This window comes from Nylanderia fulva, unplaced genomic scaffold, assembly GCF_048542155.1.
Source record: "Nylanderia fulva isolate GAGA-0341 unplaced genomic scaffold, ASM4854215v1 Scaffold12, whole genome shotgun sequence".
Classification (NCBI taxonomy): domain Eukaryota; kingdom Metazoa; phylum Arthropoda; class Insecta; order Hymenoptera; family Formicidae; genus Nylanderia; species Nylanderia fulva.
Genome location: NW_028189409.1, coordinates 3,382,319 through 3,403,322, shown reverse-complemented (window position 1 = coordinate 3,403,322; position 21,004 = coordinate 3,382,319). Strand labels below are relative to the sequence as shown.

Here is a 21,004-nt window from a genome sequence, read left to right as displayed (position 1 = left end):
TTGCTCTCTACTTACACGGCTGTGAAAATTTAATTACGGTTTATTACCTAATTGTGCAAACACAAATAAAACACGAAACACACACGGATACACATTACAGAATGCACATGCACTTGCGATTTGCGATATGCTTCGTTTGGCAACGAGGATATATTTCTGCTGTATACTGCATCTATTTATCTTAAAATTATCTATTAAATAACATGTTAGATAATATATAATATAAGATGTGTATCAATACATTTTAATATTTTTATTTAATATATTATATGTGTAGATTTTTATATAATTTTTATTTAATATAAATTTAAAAAAAAGGCAAGTTTTTCATTTTCATCAAAATATTTTAATAATAAAGAAAATCGTAGCAAGTAGCCTCATGACTAATCAAGCATAAAAAGTCAAGAAATCTAACATTTTGCATATTCATGAGCAAAATTGCTACAGCTTAATATTCTTCTCGTGGAAGAAAGATACGGTAATTTCCCAATTATCCAATAAAAAAGCTAATATGTAATATTTGTTACCAAATATAATAACCTAATGAATATATATAATAATTATTAAGTGTAAAACCTTCTATGATAAGCGTTCCGCATGCCATCATAATAGAAGTTATTATTATTGTCATAAAATCCGGTCGTAATTTATATAGTTCGTGTTTTAAATTTAAATCTGCAGTATTGTAATAGCTTTCCTTATTTTGATAAGGTATGAAAATATATGTATATAAACCTATATAATCGTAGAAATAATATGTAGAAAATCGTAAATTATAAAAAAAAAGAAAATCAGTGTTACTGTGTGAACATATGGTAATTTAATTATGTGCTAATTTTGCACGTTTTCTTCCAAATTAACGCCTAATAATCTTGAAATGAGATCTGTTTGCCGGGCGTTTCATTTGACTCACAATCAGGGTTACATTCTAAAAGTTCAAGTAATAGTACTAATCAGATAATTCATAATAACGCAAACGATAATTACTTTGAACATGCTATCACATTTCACAAGAAATCTCGAAATGTAAAATTTGAGGTTTCTGCAAAATAGAAGATGCGCAATCCGTTTCAAATATTCCTTTTTCTTATCTTCCTTTTCAAATCACCGTTTGAAAATGATATAAGTTTAAAGATCTTGCAAAATGATTTATAAAATTGGTTAAAAATTTATCAAAAATAAAAAATCTTAAAATTAGCGTAATAACCAATTAAATATACTTAAATTAAAAATTAAATTATATTATTTAACGTTATCTTCTGGAGACAGTAAATCAAAAGCATCAAGGAAATACTATCTAAAGAGATAAAATTTGTATGATTAATCTCGAATCATTGCGCGATATCATTTGACTTTATTCTATTGCTCAATTAAATGATTTATAATCTAATAAAATCGAATAAAATCTTCAATCTTTTCATACATGCCACCTTCACCTATATAGCTTTTCAATTATGTTAACACACCAATTTTCTCGTTTTTCAAAGATTGCGAATTTATGTCGACGGATTAATTTTCCCCTTTCTCGACAGTTTCCGCTAGTTACTTGTCAGTATAAGTTGAAATGACAGCAAAGACGAGTGAGGCAATAATTAGCTTCCTTTTACGAAAGAAAATGACGATCTGTCTTGGTCGACAGATATTTGACGGTACGATTGGCACATACGTTAACAATGAGAAATACATCATCTGACATACGTTTACACTCCCTCACTCTTATAAAGTTGTCATTATGGAATTCTATTTATGTATTGTTTACAGTCAAATTCTTTTCAGTATTGTCGCAACTTTGCTTGCAACACATTTTATCTATAAATCTTATTCGTTTCACCGAATGACATTGATGGGAAGAACGTATTTCAAATTAAATGTAACGTAACGCAGAACTTGAAGAAAAGACGTGAACACGCAATGCTTGCTCTGGTATCGGAATTATATTCTAGAAAACCGGATGTGTGTTGTGTGACGGGGAAAAAATGTTTGGAGAAAATAGAGAAATAAATAGAGAAAGATCTCTCTATATATTATTCCTGTAACGATCGATAGCTGTTAATGCCTTTCTTACATCAAAAGTGTTACGCGAAAGATATCGGAAGCAGCTATTTATAATTAATTCGAAAAAAAGTTTTTAAATTATAATCGTGGTTTCACATCATTGCTATGCGGAAAAGAAATGATGGTTGAAATGATTATTAATTCAGTTTGTACGCATGTAACTTATATTATGTAATTTTAAAGAATCTAAACTTAGACTCATATATCGTAATAAAATACTAAATGTGTTATAACGCTAAGAAATTGAAATTAAGAGTAAAAAGTGCGTACAGAGAATTTTATATCGACTTTTCGAAATTTTTATTCTGATTTGAGAACGGAGGGGCACAGCTGATTCATTGAGAGATGATTATCTCTATCATTATCTCTCAATTACTGCGCATTTTGATAATGTATTGTGTAGAGAATTGTTTCAAAATTTGACGAATATATCTATGAAGGCAGTTCTAAGTTGGAAAAAACGACGCACCGATTTCTCGTTACTATTCCGAGTGTTTGTGAAGAGACCAAGGCCCTCCTTTCCTTGCAAAATCGCGTTGACTCACCTTTGCTGCTTTTGATTTCTTCTTTGTTCTATTTAGTTCAATGCGCGTTACTAAATTCGCAATAATATTCAATTATATGTATATTGAGTAGATCAAATGTATTAAAATAAATATGTGCCTATTAATACTGAACGATTTCATTGACTCTGTCAAAATACTAATCAACACTTTGACAGCTTATCAGCGGCGTTTTAAATAATTATGAAATTTATGGAGATAAATATTATTTAAATTCATGAAGAAATTAGTCATTTAATAAAATATAAAAAATAATAGATGCAATATAAAAAACAAATATTAGAAAGTGACATATGTAAGAGTATTTTGAAAGAGCGCAGTTAATATACTTTAATGACTTGGTTTTGATGAAACAATAGCTAACAGTTCTAAGTAAAGAAAAAAGTAAAGAAAACTTCCGGCACGAAAATCTTGATTGTTCATATGTTCTGTAGACTATAAAATATAGTGGTGCTATAAAAATATATCCATAAATGTATGTTATAGCATTTATCGAAAAGTTACACCTTTGAAGAGGAAATAAAGAAATACGAGCAAAGGTCAACACGATTTTGCAAGAACATTAAAAAAAGATATTTCGATATCGGAAAATGTTATTACGTTCTTCGATAAATTCTGCAATATGGAACATTTATGAATATTTTTATAGCCGCTATAATCTCACCTTAGAACAGTTGAAACTAGATATTTGAGAAGCAAATAATTATTTCAATGATTGAATTTTTTGATGTTCTGTCTGGTGACTCATTGTAATTTTTATAGAATGTAGATTGGAAAGTAATTTGTTAAATGTTACACATTTCATAAATTTTCATGATGTGTGAATTTTTATAAAGACTCTTATATAATGTATTTTTGATTGTTGGGCCGGAAATAAATTCTAGTGAAAGTATTACGTGTCACATTCTTTTTTGTTCACGTAAAACAGAGATTATAATAGCAGCATAATTTCAAGATTAATATAATCCGGCGAAACTTTACAAAAAACTGTTGTAACAAATGTGGAATCATACATAAATTTCACGATAATATGACATTGCAAAATATTTTCGAAATAAAATTAAATAAATCATTATACATATATGCCTGTATTAATTTTGAATTATGTAAAAAAGCTAGAAAGAGATATTCGTTTTCTTAATATTTTAGAAACGTATATATCTCGTTCTCAGTAATAAAGAATTAATCTATCCCTATCTAGATCTAAAGTATAATGATGTGATTTTTTTCAAACATCTTTCTTTCGGCCTTTTTCACTAAAATTGAAAATAGCACGTTGTCCAGAAAGAGTCCACAGCGCGAATGTTGTTAACCTTGCCTGTTACGAGATTTGCATGAAAGCAGGTCCGTGTGCGATCGTAGACCTAGCAACTGCAATCGGGTGTAATCGGCTGTGCATTTGCCTCGATTGCATCTAAAACATAGATTTCACGCATTATATCTGGATGTGTGACACTGGCGAGTGCCGCTGGGTTCACCATTTTTTTCTCTCGCGCTTGATGAAAGTGAAAACGATCATTAATTGGCGTAACGGTGCAAAGGTTTACCTGTCGAAGAAAACGTTCCGGCGCTTTTTATCGTTTAATCGATTCTTTATTGAATCGCTCGAATCATTACGTTGCGTTTGCGAAAGGGTGAAAAGATAGGTCGTCGAGCTCTTCTTCTGTATTTCTAGGAATCAATTATCGCTGAAATAAATAGAAAATAATTTACAATATTATAATATAGAAATTTGAACTATAACATAAAATTAAAATTAAAATTAATTGATTTTATCGAAAAGGCTCTGATATACAAATAAATAATTTACATTATATAGAAGGTTTTATTATAACTTAAAATTAAAATTAAAATCAATTGTATAATCGAAAGGGCTCTGGTATACAAATACAAATTCAAGATGGAAAGAAGCTAATAAAAATGAAGCGCAGAAGTTAAAATTAATTGATTCTGTAGACACAATGGCTTCAGCATATATATTGCGCTTATGTTTAATATAATAGGAAGTTGTTTATTTCATTCAAAGCAATTTACGTCAAAGAACCGTGATAAACATACATATGTGTCATTCGAATTTGTGATGTCATAATTTAATTTACACCTGCAAATTTATACATAATTTTCAGGCAGTCTGCTACATAAAAAAATTCGCGATAAATCGTAAAATTGAATTGCCCAAACAAGCAAGATACAAAATTCTCCGTAAAAATTGCTCAAGTAGATTCTATAAAGATTCTATAAAGATGACACGCTTCAGTCTGCACATAAATATGTCATATTGATTTCTGATTAAAGTCACAAAATAAGTAGATGTTTTTTTTCTTATGGAATTTCTCAAAAATATGTAAATTCAATTATATTAGAATATCAAATTTTATTATTTTATTTCCTCTCAATTAATGTACTTAATTTACATAGATTATAAATTTTATTGCGAAAAATACAATTTATTTTTACACATGTTATGTACGATCGTGGTAAACGAATAAGCGAAGGAATAGCTTTTAGTGTTTCTTATTGTGCGGATAATATTATTACCTCATTATATAATCAAGCGGGCGAGGTAGGCATTTCCGGAATTCTTGTAGAATAGATGAACTTGAAATGTTTTCATAATCATGGCGATTTTACCGACAGCTACTTTAATAAGACAACTGTGGAGAACAGAAAGACCTCGATTAGTGCTCAGGCTTTGGTGAATGTTCACCAGACGGAGACACCTTTATATGCATTGATAATATTTCAAAGCTAATTGTTACCTGACAGCTTTTAATGAAAGACAGTCAAGCAATATTTTGCGTTTTTTTGCCACCTCATTGATGTATTTGTTAAACGTTCAGCGCGAAAAAAGCCGATTTCGCCAGATTTTATCCAGTTGTTACACAAATCTTATTTATAATGGAAAATAAATGTTTAATTATAATTGTATCTCTAGATCTCTTAGATCTGCGAACTTTCACTTTTGTTAAGCGAGCTTCTAACGCGTAGACGAATGGAATTTTCTTAACAACCAATTGACTTACATTGGCCAAGAGTTAAAGCCTAATTATAATCGGGCGGAACTTGTCTGGTTCGCGAAAGACGAAGTAATCGATCAAGTTGGAAAGGTATATATATGTTATATATTGATAGACAGTGATAAAAATTCACATAAATCCTGAGGAAACCAGTTTTTATCTCATCGCTATCTAATGCGACTTCCTTTACGAATCTTATATTATTTCTATATAAGTCTATATCTTATTTCGTTGTTTTTCTCTAAACTTTTTCAATTTACTATAATGGTGCAGTATTATAATTTATAAGAAACTGCTATCAAACAAGATAAATATATAATACACGAAATGAATAGAATTTCTTTGTTTTACACATACTAATTTACTTCGAGAGAGAAATATCAATGATAATGTTAGCTTGCAAAACTGTAATCATATCATAATTTATATAATAATAAATATATATGTATATAAATATAAGTTACGTCTTTATATTTTATTTAATATTTGCAAGTGTGTAAAGTCCATTTACGCCTAGCTATATTCTCAAGCACTTTTCTTTTTCCTTTCTCTGTGAAAATTGCAAAAATTAGTGTAATTTTACCAGATATAGACGGAAGGACACGTTGCAAACACGATATTGCGAATCGCACAAATGGCTTGGCAGCACGATGTACACTGAACGTGCATTTGTGTAATGGAAAGTCCATTGGTCTCATAAGTTTCATTCTTTCGCCCCGTCATGTTGATTTTATCGCGCTCGATTGCACATGATCGAGTCATCGTTTTCTGCTATTCACTGATTATTTCAATTTAATATTAGAAAAATTATTTCGCAAAAAATACATAAAATTTTATCGTGCACAATTAATTACTGTCCTTCTACAGATGTCAAAGATAAATGAATTAATATATACTCTTTTTTTTTAAATACCATATATATTATAAATTTTGCAATTAATTTTTTCCAAATGTTGTAATACTGCATTTTTCTGTGAACATCCTGAAATAAAGTAACGGTGATATCTGCCCACAAATTTTATGCCAACCTTTCTTTTCGGCCTTCTTTTTTCGAAGGCTGAAAAAAGTGAAAGGTTACCAGATGTAACCGATCATTCCTGTCATTTAAGAAATACTCAGAACTGATATTTTACTGACATCCGCTTATTTTTGTTGCGCACTATATTGTGGGATTTCGCAAATAATATATCCTACAATTATAATATATTGCGTCATCGAATATATTGTCTTTAACTTTCTCTCTTTTTTCGCCGTCATTTAAAAAATAAATCTTGTAAAAATAAAATTAATTAATTATTATACGTGAATTAGTATTATAAATATTATTACTATTAATTATTATATTTCTATTTTTAATATTTTTAAGATATGCATTTTGATTTTATTATTCCAATAAATTATTTATTAATAGTCCAACAGTGTTCATTTCATTAGAAATCGAATTTAATTCAGACAATTTCGTTCTGTGTAATCGCTTGTAAATTAAAAAAATTTACAGGAGTTAGGAGTGTAATTAGTATAATAAATTATAATATTATTATTGTAAAATATATATATATATATATATATCATTAATTTTTTTCTTATAATCTTTATAATAATAAAAATATTATAAATAAAAATTATCTTGAAAAATAATCAGGTGCACGAATTATTCAAAGAAAGTGGCGTAATAAAGTGTTCTCTAATTTAGATTTCTTTTTTTTTCTTGCATGCGCCTAGCTAGATCAACACCTTCCAACGGTGTCGTGAGAACTCAGACGTGAGAACTGTCATTAGTGGGTGCGAAGGCGTCCTTGCTTTGTGCTTTCCGAGAAATAGGATACTATCACTCATTACCGGGACTTATTCTCTCATTGTTCACGGCTTCACAACTTCAAGATCACGATCACGGTCACGGTGGAGATAAGCTCACTCTACTGCCATAGTTTTTACTTTCTTGATATTATTCTTCTTCATGACGGATTATTTATTTTGCGAGACGAAATGCGGAAATGCAGATTTTTTATGAAAAAAGAAAAACGCACATGTATAGTACTCTCCACAAGTTTAGAAACACCTTACATTTTATAGTTTTAAACAATCGCATGGCAGCGATCTGTTCAGATTTTTTGTATGAATATATCGTAAGATATATAAATGACGATATAAAAATGTCATTTAAATATCTTACGATATATTCATACCAAAAATCTAAACAGATCGCTGTCAAGCGATTGTTTAACCGTAAAATGTGTTTCCAAATTTGTGGAGGGTACTGTAGATGTCATGAATTTAAAAAATAGAGTTTATAAAAAAATTTGCCATTTATCAGATATATCAGAAAAAAGTGCGCATTTGTTCTATTACGTATAATAAAATTTCTAACGATGCAAACTAGCTAAATAATCGATCGTTACTGGACGTTATGTTTAGTTCGACAACTGACTTAACGAAGTCTAAGTATTGCGAAACAGCGACGTATATCGATGCATTCGCTCTACATATATCGATGAGGTTGTTCCACCCGGAAGAAAGACGCGTAAACGACGAACTCGTTTCAAGTTTCCGCGCATCGACGACGGTTTAGGCGCTTAATCAAAGCCGTCGTCTCTAACGTAATAATATAATATCCGCCTGCGGCAAATCAATTTCGCCATTTACGATACGATTACAAAATTGGACGCTCTTTTACGAAAGCTCGCTCTCGCTCCTGTCATCACGTGCGTTTCGCCGCATTACATGCTCGTATGCGAGTAATTACCTAAATGTTGGAGAGAGAAAGAGAGAGAGACCTCGTCGAAGGAAACGCAACGACGGAAGTGAGCGCGAGCCGCCCCCGATCCGATGCACTATGATTAGCGGGAGCCAATATCCCGCGATGGTGCATGGAAAAGAAGTGCACGCTTCCGCGACCAGGGAAAAAACAGACCTCTGATTAAAGTCCAGCCTATAAAGCGACCATTTTCCTATTCAATTGTCCAGTTCTTCATCCTCGTGTTCTTCCGTGCGGTGCATCTTGAAAAAAGAGTTGTCTTTGATGAAGAAAAAAAATGAACAAACGTCTTCATTAAATTGTTCATCTGATGTGTAAATCATCGTTGTTGGTTACGGTCAGTGATTAAAGTGTGAGATCTCGAGTGCGCTGTTATTTCAAGTTTTGAGAGATTTTATTTAATTATATTATAATATTTTCAGAGATTTTTTACTAAATATATTCATTATCAGAGAATATTATATTGGAAATAATAAAAATTATTATGCAATTTCTAATTATGTTTGAAATTTAAAGCTGCTCAAGGAAAGTAATAATATTTGATAAAAAAGAAATAAACAAACTCCTTAATTAAACTGTTGATCCGATATGTAAATCATTGCTGATTACAATCAGTGAATAAAGTGTGAGATTGAAGTCACAAGCTATTATTTAAAAGGTGTTATGAGAAATTGAATAGAATTATATTATTTTCAGATCGTTAAACACGTTCGAAAAATTTTATCGAGGAAATCATGATATTACAATTGCCTGTTAATTACACCTAAAATCTAAAATTACTCAAATAAAGTATTAACATTCGAATATTTCCAAGATGCTTCTCATATTCTCGAGGATACTGTCCCGTTCAAACTGTATTCTAATTTTATTAATGTCCGACCTCGCGATTTCGGCGCCCTTCAAGTCTCGAAAACGTTCACCCAACGAAAGCGAACAAGGTTTCTCGGCCTCCCGGAGGATCCTGGAGATTCAGCTGCCGCTGAAGATCGCTTCGAAGCAGGATTTAGTAGCCTGGTCCAAGTACGTGATGAATCTGGTGGCGTCCAAGATTAATCCCACGTCGGGTAACCTGAAGGATCTGATAAACTCCGAGAAACGAGTGTCTCCGGCAGACAACTCGATCATAAATTCGAAAGAGTCGATGCTGAATAAGAAGGCGCCGATCAGCGACAAACAAGGCTTCCATTATCCGGCGCGAAGACTCCAGGCACCTCCTGCGCGAAGAGGTGACGAGCAAGTCATGGCTTATCCTTTGCCCATTGGAGGAATGAAACCTACCCCATCCAGTCCGCAGGACCCCTTTAGCTTCCCGGACATCAACGGACAGGTTGATCTCGCGAACTTCAACGCGAATTTCGGCAACTACGAGAATCTGTTTACGCAAAGCGAGCTCGACAGCTTCGGGAATTTGGACATCCTGGGACAGCCGGCGTATTTTCCGACGTCCTTGAGAACCGGCGATGCCATTGCGACGTACCGGAATATTTCCGGTTTCAAGAGTCCGGGGAAGCTTGAGACCGCGAAGAGTCCTTTGAATGTTCTCAGGACCTTCGACAACGAGCTGGGACCAACGTTGCCGATCGCGCACGAACTGACAGCGACGAATCTGTCACGTTTAGGCGAACCCCTGGTGACCTTCCCGTTTCAGGCGGTGATAACGATCAACAGTCAAATTCCGGCAGCCACGACGATCCTGAATACGCAGCCGAAGGATTACTTCGCGTTTCATCCCAGGGATTCCTTGCACGGGTTCTCGCAATTTGAGAAGGATTTCGAGAAAAATTACACACTCACAAACGAATCCGGACAAGTCGACGTTGTCTTCAATGATTTGGGCACGGATACGGATAGAAAAAAATCGACCGCGAGTGCAAGGAAGGAAGAGCAAGAGAAGGAAGAGGAAGATGGACAGAAGAAGAAGAAGAATGAGAAAAATACGAAAAACGCGAAGGCACAGAAACAGCCGTCCATACTTGGCGATTTATTGAGGGGATTGGGGATCCTGAAGAGATTGCCGAAGAATACCACTGAGATCAACGTCGCGACGCCTGTGCTCTCTATCTTGAAGGGTACGAATGCACAGAAGATACAGGTGACCTTCGACGAGGTGAGTAGAATCTCAATAAGCAGCGTAATTTTCGAATGCCTGTAATTTCAAATTATTAATTTTTTTAATTATAACGTAATAATTGCAAAATAAATACAATATATAATATTATAAATATATATTTAATATTTATTATATTTAATATATATTTTATTATATTTTATATATTATAAAATATATATTTAATATTTTTAATATATTTAATATATATTTTATTATATTTTATATATTATAAAATATATATTTAATATTTTTAATATATTTAATATATATTTTATTATATTTTATATATTATAAAATATATATTTAATATTTAATATACGAATATATATTTAAAAGGAAAGAAATGTCACTATATTTAAATTATATTAGCTTTTGATTCGAGGATCATGTCAAAGTTGCAACTGTTGTAATAATATTTGCAAAACTACAATACTATAAAAAGTCAAGTGAGATCATGTAATAGTCACGCTCGATAAAACGACAAGCGGATCTTAAATGTGAAAGTCTATATATCAGCCCCTTGCATCTGCATCCGCGTTTAGGGATTAAATCATTCTGCAACGCGCGCATATTCCTGGAGATGAATCGTTCGTTAGAGCTGTTGTATTTTATTTTAACACGTGTGGCTGAATTGGCCATTACTCGGTCATCGTACAAAGGCATTCTTTTGGTCGGTGGAGATTAATAACAGCGATAATAAGAAAAAAGTGAAATTCACGTAGTTCGCAATCGGTTAACCACACGATATTTGCAATCTGATGACTATTCCAGCGCATAAATATGTAAATATGAAAAGAACATCCCGCGTGTCAGTAATCTTATTGCACAAGCGAGGACCAGGTGTGGCAAAAATTCTTCTTTTAAATCTATCATAAACGCAGAAATAGTGACGAAATTCATGAATTCACATTGATTTCGCATTCATAAAAAAAATGCATAATATAAGACGGTGAATTGAGGAGTAACTTTTTTCACACTTTTAAATCGCAGCATAATTGATTTTTATTTGCATACTCATAGCATACACTTACTTAGAATAATTAATGCGACAAATAGTCGCTTGTTACAAGAATGTCGTGTCAAATAAAATGCAATTATGTATTTATTTCAGACGCCACCTAATCAAGAAGGGAATGAAACGGGCGCTCAACAAGCGCAGCAATTGAACGTATATAGTTTTTTTACACTTTTTTTTATTATAAAAAAGAACGCTACGTTCTGTTAATTATGTTTTAATGTACATTATTATTTTGCAGGACGATGACGACGACGACGACGACGACAACGATCAAAACGGCGAGGATCAAAAAGAAGACCAAGAAGAAGAGGATGATGACGACGAAGAAGAAGAGGGCGGGTCTATACAAGCTATAATCGATTTACTACCGTTAGCTGCACCGCTTCTCGAAGACCTTAGTGATGTAGGATAATATATCAAGACATATAGACAGACACATATAAACTTGTAATATTTTTGTTATGATGTTTTTTAATATTGCATATGAATTTTTCATATTTAAGAATATTAAAATTCGTGTGTGTAATGATTTGCATATATTACATTGCAACACAATTTTAGAAATACATTTAATATGCAAATAATAATAATAACAATGATAATCTGTATTTTAGCCAAATTCCGAGACTGACATAAGGGAAGTGCTTCAAGCTGCGATTCCTCTTCTCGAAGAACTCTCTGATGTAAGATTAAAATTAATATGCTTCATGCATATTATTCTAAAAAATTATCTGTAAATATTTAGTTACATAAGATAGAATATTTCTAGCCGAACGAGGAAGGTGGAATTGATATTCCTGGAATTTTGCTGCCACTTTCCCAAAGGCTCAGCGAGGTAAATTCAAATCGAACGACTTTATACAACTGAACTTTTGATAGGGCTTTCGATAACGTTAAATTCTCTTGATTCCAGGGCCCGGAAGGACAAGGTAGCGATTCTGGTGCCATTCTAGGACCTATCCTTCAACTGATAGGGCCACTGATAGGACCTCTTTCGGGGCCTCTGAGCGGCCCGTTGAGTCAAGCCAGTAGTGGTGTAAGAATTTTATTTCGTATATAATTATGCAAAGCAAAAAACCGCATGATTTTTTATGCAAGATATATGAACGGATAGGACTTTATTTTTAGCCCCAAGGTGCAATTAATTCGGGATCTCTGATTGGACAATTGGCTGGTCCTTTAAGCGAGGTAATTTATAATTAAGCAAAAACAAATGTGTATACGTATGTATAAACCTTTGCAGCATTTTCCAATTGTAATTTTGCATCATAATTTATCTCTATTCTTTTCTTTTTAATCGATTAGAAGCAGGGACCGTATGGACAAACAATATTCTCGAACCTTGTTGCTTCTATCGTCGCTAGACTGAGTAAAGTATGCATCATAAAAAATTTTTTTACATTTTATGTACACATAAAAATATTTTTTTACATTTTATGTATACATATATGTTAAATTTTTTCCTAAATTCTCTAAATCAATGTTTACATTTTAGGAATCCGCTATTTCAGCAGGCGATTCTGACTTGAAAGCTATAATAAGTAATCTTGTGTCAGGGTTGATCGCTGGTACTAGCGCTGGTTCTAGTGCTGGTTCTGGTCAAAAAGGAGGTGGAAGTTATGGAGTTGGACATGGAAATTATGGAGTTGGAAATGGAAATTATGGAGTTGGAAATGGAAATGGAAATGGAAATAGAAATGGAAATGGAAATTATGGAAATTATGGAGTTCGGAAGGACACGTATTATGCGCCTACAACCTACGGCAGTTATGGCAATATTGACAGTTATCAACCTCAAGTAAGCGCGCGAAATTATTTTTCAAGATTTTTAAATCGATTGATATTCACAAGCTTAATTGTGCATCTTACAATAATTACAATGAATGCATCAACAGAATATTTGTATCTTTTTAATCTATTTTTGATTTTATTAAATTCTTTAATAAATATAAAGCACACCCAGAAATTAATGTTATTTCTCTTTTAATGAATTTTTCTTGATTCAATCAAAAAGAGACATTAAAAGAATTTTAAAATAATTGAATAAAAAAGAGAAATTATTTTTATCTCCCTTTTGATTAATTTTGTTTTAGATTCTATTGAATTCTAAGAACCCCGCTAACTATAAATTATACTTTTGTTCGAAATAATTTCACGATAAACCTCGTAGGCGCCCGCAAGCGGAAACGATATGTTTAACGCGGTCATAAAGGAACTCCTGGGTGCCTTCTTGAAGCTGTCGGCGACGTCGTCGACCTCCAGCGCGAATCTGTCAGGAACATCGTCCAGCGGCAGCGCCGGTCTGTCAGCCAGTTCGTCGCAAGGATCTTCTCAGGAGATGCCTCAGACTCCTGCGTACGGTCCACCGACAAATTCCAGGTTACGGTCCACCGACAAATCAAGCTTACGCTTCGCCTCCTGCGAACAACGCCTACGAGTCGTTCACGCGAAGGCGAGGCCAGCAGCAGATCAAGAAATTTCAGTTCTAATTTGCAATTCTTGTGGAAAGAAGATTGCTCTCCGCGATACTACTGTTGTATTTTTTTTAACATTATATATTCCATGAAAGTGTTTGAAATTGTATTTTCCAGTCTCTCGGTTATTCAAATCTCTTGGGGGAAAAGCATTCGTTCCGCACAGATGCCGCACTACCTCCGGAAAGTCGGCGCATGATTTCGCCAATAAATGCTGGTCATTTCGCAACGATGAACTTGTTGAAACAGGTCGGCACATGTACAACAGCTAATGCACAATAATTGCAGGATAATTGAGCGGCGCAAGGACGGAACACGTCAAATCTCTTTTCGCGTTTTACCCTCACTTAAACCACAATTTCCGAATAATTAGCGTAAAGTGTAATGACCGAATTACCAGTCATCAGTTTTTTAATAGCTGCCGCAATATTGCGGACTTTGATACACATTTAAATATACATTATTATTAATAATACTATAATATATATGTAAATAATAAAATTTATTTATATATTCATCTGTCATATAACCAGACGTCATAATTATTTTCTATTTATTATTAATGATTATTATTAAAAGATAAAAAGAGTAAATCTGACTTTAACTTGAGAATATATTTTTCAATTAGAGAAAGCAACGAGATGTAATGATCGAGCGAGAAGAAAACGATAAATAACTCTTTCACGCAGGAAGAATCTTCGCGATTTATTATATTCGGAGCATGCACAGGATGCATATAAAAGCGCATTAAAATGCATTTAAGGAAACTTATTGCTCGCGTGCAGCAGTTGTTTACATTACTCGGCATCTCTTTTACCGCGTACCGTGTCTGATATGTATGCGTGAGAGTTTATACCCGGAAGTGATGTGCATACAGAGGAGCATTTCGCTTTTATGAAGGAGCAGTCAATTGCGTATCTAGTATTCTTACGGCTTCTTGTTAGCCTGTAAACGTGTGACGAAGTGTTGAAAGAGACATAGGCAGACAAACACACGGACGATTACATTTTTGCTTTATCAAGCAAAAATGTAAATTAGAATTGGATGAGATGCGTCACGTAATCGAGGAAATTATACAGAGGCAGCACTTTTTTTTTTAAATACAAGTTAACATACATTATAAATACCCCGGATATATACATAATATGTATTCCCGGACGTATGGTTACGCATAAGTTACGCGATTTCTAAATGATGTCATTAACTGTCTAGTTTGTCTTACTAGGAAAACGATGCTCGTCACTTTATTCGCCTTTCTTCGTTTCTATTGACAATACGGTCGATTAACTGTAACGGAAATAATATCAGAATGATTCAACGATCTCGATAGAAACTATAAAACGTATTCTCTCGAAAGAACTATCGATGTGAAAAATTCGCAGCTCCGCTTCTGCAAAGAGGATCTGTCGAAACTGCTCATTTGCATAGCTCGAAACACTTTCAATGAAACTTTTTTACTCTAGGGCATTAGTTTCTTCAGAGTTATTTTCCCTCCTCTCTTTTCCGTCTCTCATTTGACACTTGTCTCTGTCATTTCTTACGTGTAACAGGTCAGACGATTTATTCAGCGTCGTTATGAATTGACAGGTTTACGCAATTTTCGCATAAACCGGCGTCTTATGCTCCCGTTTATATGTAAATCTCTTCTGATTTCTCTGTCCTCCGTATATAGATGTATCCTTCACTTTACATATCTTTAACGATTGAATTAAACGGGTCGCATGAGGAAATCTACACACACCTCGCTTGACATCCGACACGTGTTTTGTGCCTTATTTTAATGACTCGTGAAATTAACTAAGTGCGAGCAAATAACTGGGATGCAGGTCTGCATATATACATAAAACATTACGTAAAACATCGATTTAATTGCTCGCAGCAATAAATCGACGTCTTGAGCTTTTTTCGTTTATTTCGAATAGACGGGTGAAAGTCCGCGCGATACTAAAATTCTTCCCGCGAAGAATTCGGCCTTTGTTCTTCAAACCGATCTCCCGGAGGATCTCGAAGCATCTCTTTTGTCAGTTAACGACACGAGAGTGTTGTAATATTATATTTGCATGGATTCGCTCTCTTGCGTCATGCGATAATTACAGAATCTCTATTAATCGATGCGCCTCCATCTGGCATGTCCAACGATTTCACTTCGATTGCAAATGTAAATGATAAATCAGACAGAGGTCCCTAAGAAGATGTTACACCGACGGAAGTGAAAATTCCTGATCGACCGCACTCTTCATTTCCTGAATGTTACGCGTGTCGTTGACATCCTTTTCGGAAGACGTTGACGTGTATAAGAATCAAACAAGAAATCAGCAATAATTAATATCGAATAACGTTTCGTGATTCGTGTTTTAAATAATTTCTCTTCTAACATTTACGTAAATATGCATATATTGTAATTTTGTAGTGATTTTTTGATTAAAAAAATGTTTTTTAATTTAATTTAATTTAAAGAGAAAGAGATGTAATAATGATATTAATTAGTAATCTCATCTGTCTTTAATGATATTTCAAAAAATGAAATGTCACGCTCCGAATAGCAGTTTGATGTTTCCCAAGGATGTCGGCGTAATTAGCGAGTGAGAAAAAGTCGCGATTCTGGCGACAGGTTCTCCATGAAATTCCTTGTTCTGTTAAAATATCGAAAGCTGAAAACGTCGCAGAGATTCCCTCGATCGAGCTGTTTCACAAGTGAAAGCACATTTCACTGTCTGACCTATGGATCTTCTTCCATCATTGTACGGAAGATGATTCTCTTCCGCTAATGTTTAGGCGCCACTTCTCGTGTTACGATAATATCTGCTTAGATCGGCAGACCGTAAAAATCATAATAATGAGTTTCGATGGAGCGGCAGTTTCTGAAGTAAATATCAAAAATTAAAAGTAATAAAAATATGAAATATTAAAAATATTGAAAATTAAATATTGCACGGATTAATTTTTAATTCTAAATAAACTGTAGCAAAATATTTTTAAGAGAGGAAAAGCAGCAAGATGACAGGAGCTAATTAACTAAAATTCCAGAAAAAAAAAATTAATTTAAATTTGTTGACACTTTGTAAATGAAAAAAAATGTAAAGTGCATAAAGAGAATACTAACAATCGTCTACAGATCATAGATTAGCTTTGAAGGCCACAGTCGCTTTCTATCGCTAAAGAAAGTGAAACTTTTCGTAGACTCGAGGTCGTTAGTTGACCCTCATGTGCTTCACGACTGGCAGACACTCCTTGTAATAGCATACATGCACGCTCTATCATTCGCATTATGCAATATTTCTGATCGTTGATTATTTCAATGAAATGCAATCGAACGACACGAGACATATGTTATTAGTTATTAAAGATCAATGTTTATGCTTTTTCTGGATATATGAATTTTTTTATTATTGTGTACGTTTGATATTATAAATTTTAATTGCTTGTTTACATTTTTTTCTAATCATAGATTTCTATGGAAATCATATGCGTTTGCCCATCGGCGATTTCATCCTTTCGCAAACGCAAATAATTCAAAGCAAGTAAATGTCAATCAATTGGCTCACACTGATTCAAATTAATACTAAAGCTTACGTCACACGCAGATCATTTTACGCGTATATAAAATTAAAACGAGAACTACTTTCTCATCGTCCTGATCGCAGGTCGTTGACACAACGTGTGCGATTAAAGAGTGAAACGAGAGAGTTTATTGGCTACCCATTGACTATAAAAGTCCAATATATATTAATTTTTGTACTGTGTAGATATTCGTTGAATAATTCACAATAATTGTATATATATACATATATAGAATACGTCTTGGAAGAAAAACGATCATATATTGAGCAGAATATCGAAATATCCATCTATCTTTCCTGTGTCGTAAGAAATGTCAAAGAGAATGTAAGAGATGTATTCGAGTATATCTCCTATTATTTTAATTATATTTAGTTTCATATAATCGATAATGCATTAGCAGCATATTTACGTTATCAATTTCCTACCATCGCGTAATTTGCTTCAAGTGCTAATTAGTCTTCGTAATAAGCAAGATGTATACAATTTTATTTATCTGGAGCAAAAAATCACAGATCGCGACCTCTATAACGACGTCGGTCAAAGATTCTTGCTCAAGAAATTCCTGAATAGACCTGTAGTCTAGAATCCACAGAATCTAAAAAAGGAGAGACGAGAAAAAACTAATTGCCATATATTCAACAGTAATTACAATTGTAAATTATGTATACAGTGTATATGGGTATATAATATATCTTATTATAACGTGTAATGGCTTATACAATGTATAAATTAATATAATCTTTCAATTACAAGATATCCGAGATTTTTCAAAATTCAATTTTGTTTTTCAGTCTTTGACAAAAAATACACTTTTTTTACTTGCACCGAATTATACTTGGCAATTAAGTTTATTGCGAGAAATCTTGTCACGTCATCTAAAAGGATTCACTGGATTATGAACAATTGCCTTGCGAAACGTGAACTGGAACGAACGCAATTAAGCACAGATATAGATGCACCTCGTTCCAGTTCAGATCTCGTATATTTACACGCAATTTTGATGGAATTGACTTTGTACGGAGTGTCAATTGTTATGGTTAAGGAGCGTTGCACCTGCCGAGAATAATTATCTAAGGATATTGCGGTACTATTTTGTTTTGCACTTTGCGCTATTTTGTGTTGCATCACTGTCTGTTGCATATAGAGACGAGCGAACACGATATCGTGTATGTACAATTTTTTTATGAAAGAGGCACAACGATAGAGGTATAAATTACACGAAAGTTTCAGCGTTGAAATATATGGCACACTCTTTCTGACATGTTATACAAATTATCGCATTAGTAAAGAATTAATTTTTTTACACAGCAAATATAGATTAAATGGTGTTTTCTATCTCGCAATCACTAATATTTATGATTATAATCAATGTGTTATTATCTGAGATTAATATCCTTTAACCTTTTATACTCATAAATGCTCGCATTTTTAAAATTACAATGCGATATGAAGACATTATTGCTGAAAAATGTATACAATTATTGCATTATAATTTTAAATAACTGATTTTATACATGCTGGACTTGTTATATAATAAATTAATTATTAATCGTAAAAACTACTTTTTATCTCCTTGATCCAAGATTGTAGTAATTTTATGATAATACACAGAAGTATGTTATGTACAAAAAATGCATTATTGAATTATGGTCTGCTGCTTACAGGACAGTAGACATATCGATTTAAATTACGCAAGTACAGGTAGGTTTTTACACAACAGTACGATGATCTAAATCTGATCCGATCAGACCTGTCATTATTTACATTGCGCACTTCAGTTATTATGTCTTTCTGATTACATATACGTGCTCTTTTCTTGCACGCTGCAGAAAATAGACGGGAGATTGAATCTCCATCGCGTACTCTCACTTCTTTTATAATGTTCAGATGTGATTATGAAATTAACTTCCGGAACGAAACGCACGAAAATTTTTAGTTCTTCTCTCAGCGCGCATTTATGTATTATTTAATGAAATTAATTATATGTATATTAATTTATTAATATATATTTTAATATATATTTATATATATATATGTATACTAATTAATAAATAAATAATTATTATACATATTAATATATGCATATATAAATTAAAGATTAATTTTAATTTAATTAATAATTTAATTATACATTATATATTAATTCTTAATATTAATTATTACATATATATATGTGTGTCAATGTATTAAAGACTGGGGATAATTAATCGAATTTTTGTACTGGGATATAAAAGTTGACGGAAGAGGATAAAGATAAATGCGCGTCGCGAGATGAAAGCATGATCAACTTTTACTCTCGATCTCTCATAGACGATACCAGACATGTCGCGTGCCCATTATAATAAATTTTCTTAGTGCATGTGCTCGATACGGCTGGCTAAGGCAACAGTGGAGGAAGTTTCATAGACGGAGCTCGGGTCGGAGAAAGTACAGAGAACGATATATTTATTCGGGTTACACGACTGCGATTGAACAACACAGCGTCATCGTTCGCGAACAAATGTGCGAACGATTTAAACACGCGTCATGCATTTTACATTATGTAACATCGATCGAAGAAAAATAAACGCTACAAAACACCTAAGAATACTTTCAGAGAATACCTGAGTATTTATTACACCGCAATAAAAAATAAAAGTAAAAATATAAAAGGTGTTTTTCTAAAGTGTTTTAATACGATCCAATGAAGATAAATGCAACAACTTTAAAATGACAGATGATATGTAACTTAAATGATGTTAACACGTGTATACATATGTTATATATTGCATATTAATGTATAAATATTGCATTGCACAAATGTAAAGATTTATTTCTTTTTAAGATAATCTTCACCTTATATTTTTTTACTTATATTTACTTTATACCTTTTTATTCGATATTTTCCTAACATGATACCTCATAAATATTATATATTACCTAATATATATCTATTGCATTGCACAAATGTAAAGAGATCCCTATATCATCTAAGATAATTTTCTGTAGACTTTTTACTTTATTAAGTATTTAAAGAAATAAATTAAATATAAATAATAATAATATGGTATTAATTTTGTGACGAAAAATTGAGTCATCGCTACTTTATAAATCGCGGGATTATTCATGAAAAATCCCGGATAATATATATTTCGCGGCGAGTTCCGGTAAATATATGTGCTAATTAGATCTGTCAACGCGTCATGTATCGAGACCTGTCAGACTCGCGAGCGTCACGCGAGTTGACGCCGCGACCATGCGGCTGCTGCAAATTTCTTCATCCGCCTTCGTCATCGTCATCGGTCATTCGCGCCGGCAGCGATGGTGACGTGTTGCTTTGCAGCCAATTTCCCCGACTTTCTTTCACGAACACGGCGAACGCGCGGCGTCCGGCCACCGCCTCCTCGCCTTCTTCTATTCCGGCGCGTAAAAGTCTCGATCTATCCGCCGCGCCGCGAGCACAAACTCCTCT

At 33.1% G+C, this 21,004-nt stretch overlaps 1 protein-coding gene and 1 long non-coding RNA gene across 2 annotated transcripts; one reads left to right on the top strand and one right to left on the bottom strand.

Annotated features, from left to right (window-relative positions):
* Window positions 1-3,144: 3,144 nt before the first annotated feature.
* Window positions 3,145-6,292, bottom strand: LOC114942630 (uncharacterized). Its single transcript, XR_003821844.2, has 4 exons — window positions 6,219-6,292; window positions 5,157-5,272; window positions 4,166-4,306; window positions 3,145-4,032 (listed from the first exon to the last, which is right to left on the bottom strand). It is a non-coding gene; the product is annotated as an uncharacterized LOC114942630 (long non-coding RNA).
* Window positions 6,293-9,095: 2,803 nt separating this feature from the next.
* LOC114942610 (uncharacterized) lies at window positions 9,096-14,078 on the top strand. The gene is given in 11 exon segments (XM_029318014.2): window positions 9,096-10,497; window positions 11,612-11,668; window positions 11,757-11,921; window positions 12,133-12,201; window positions 12,288-12,353; window positions 12,432-12,554; window positions 12,647-12,706; window positions 12,824-12,892; window positions 13,014-13,316; window positions 13,689-13,891; window positions 13,893-14,078. Coding segments are annotated over 11 exon segments (2,523 nt in total). The 5' UTR covers window positions 9,096-9,204; the 3' UTR covers window positions 14,008-14,078.
* The last annotated feature ends 6,926 nt before the right edge of the window (window positions 14,079-21,004 follow it).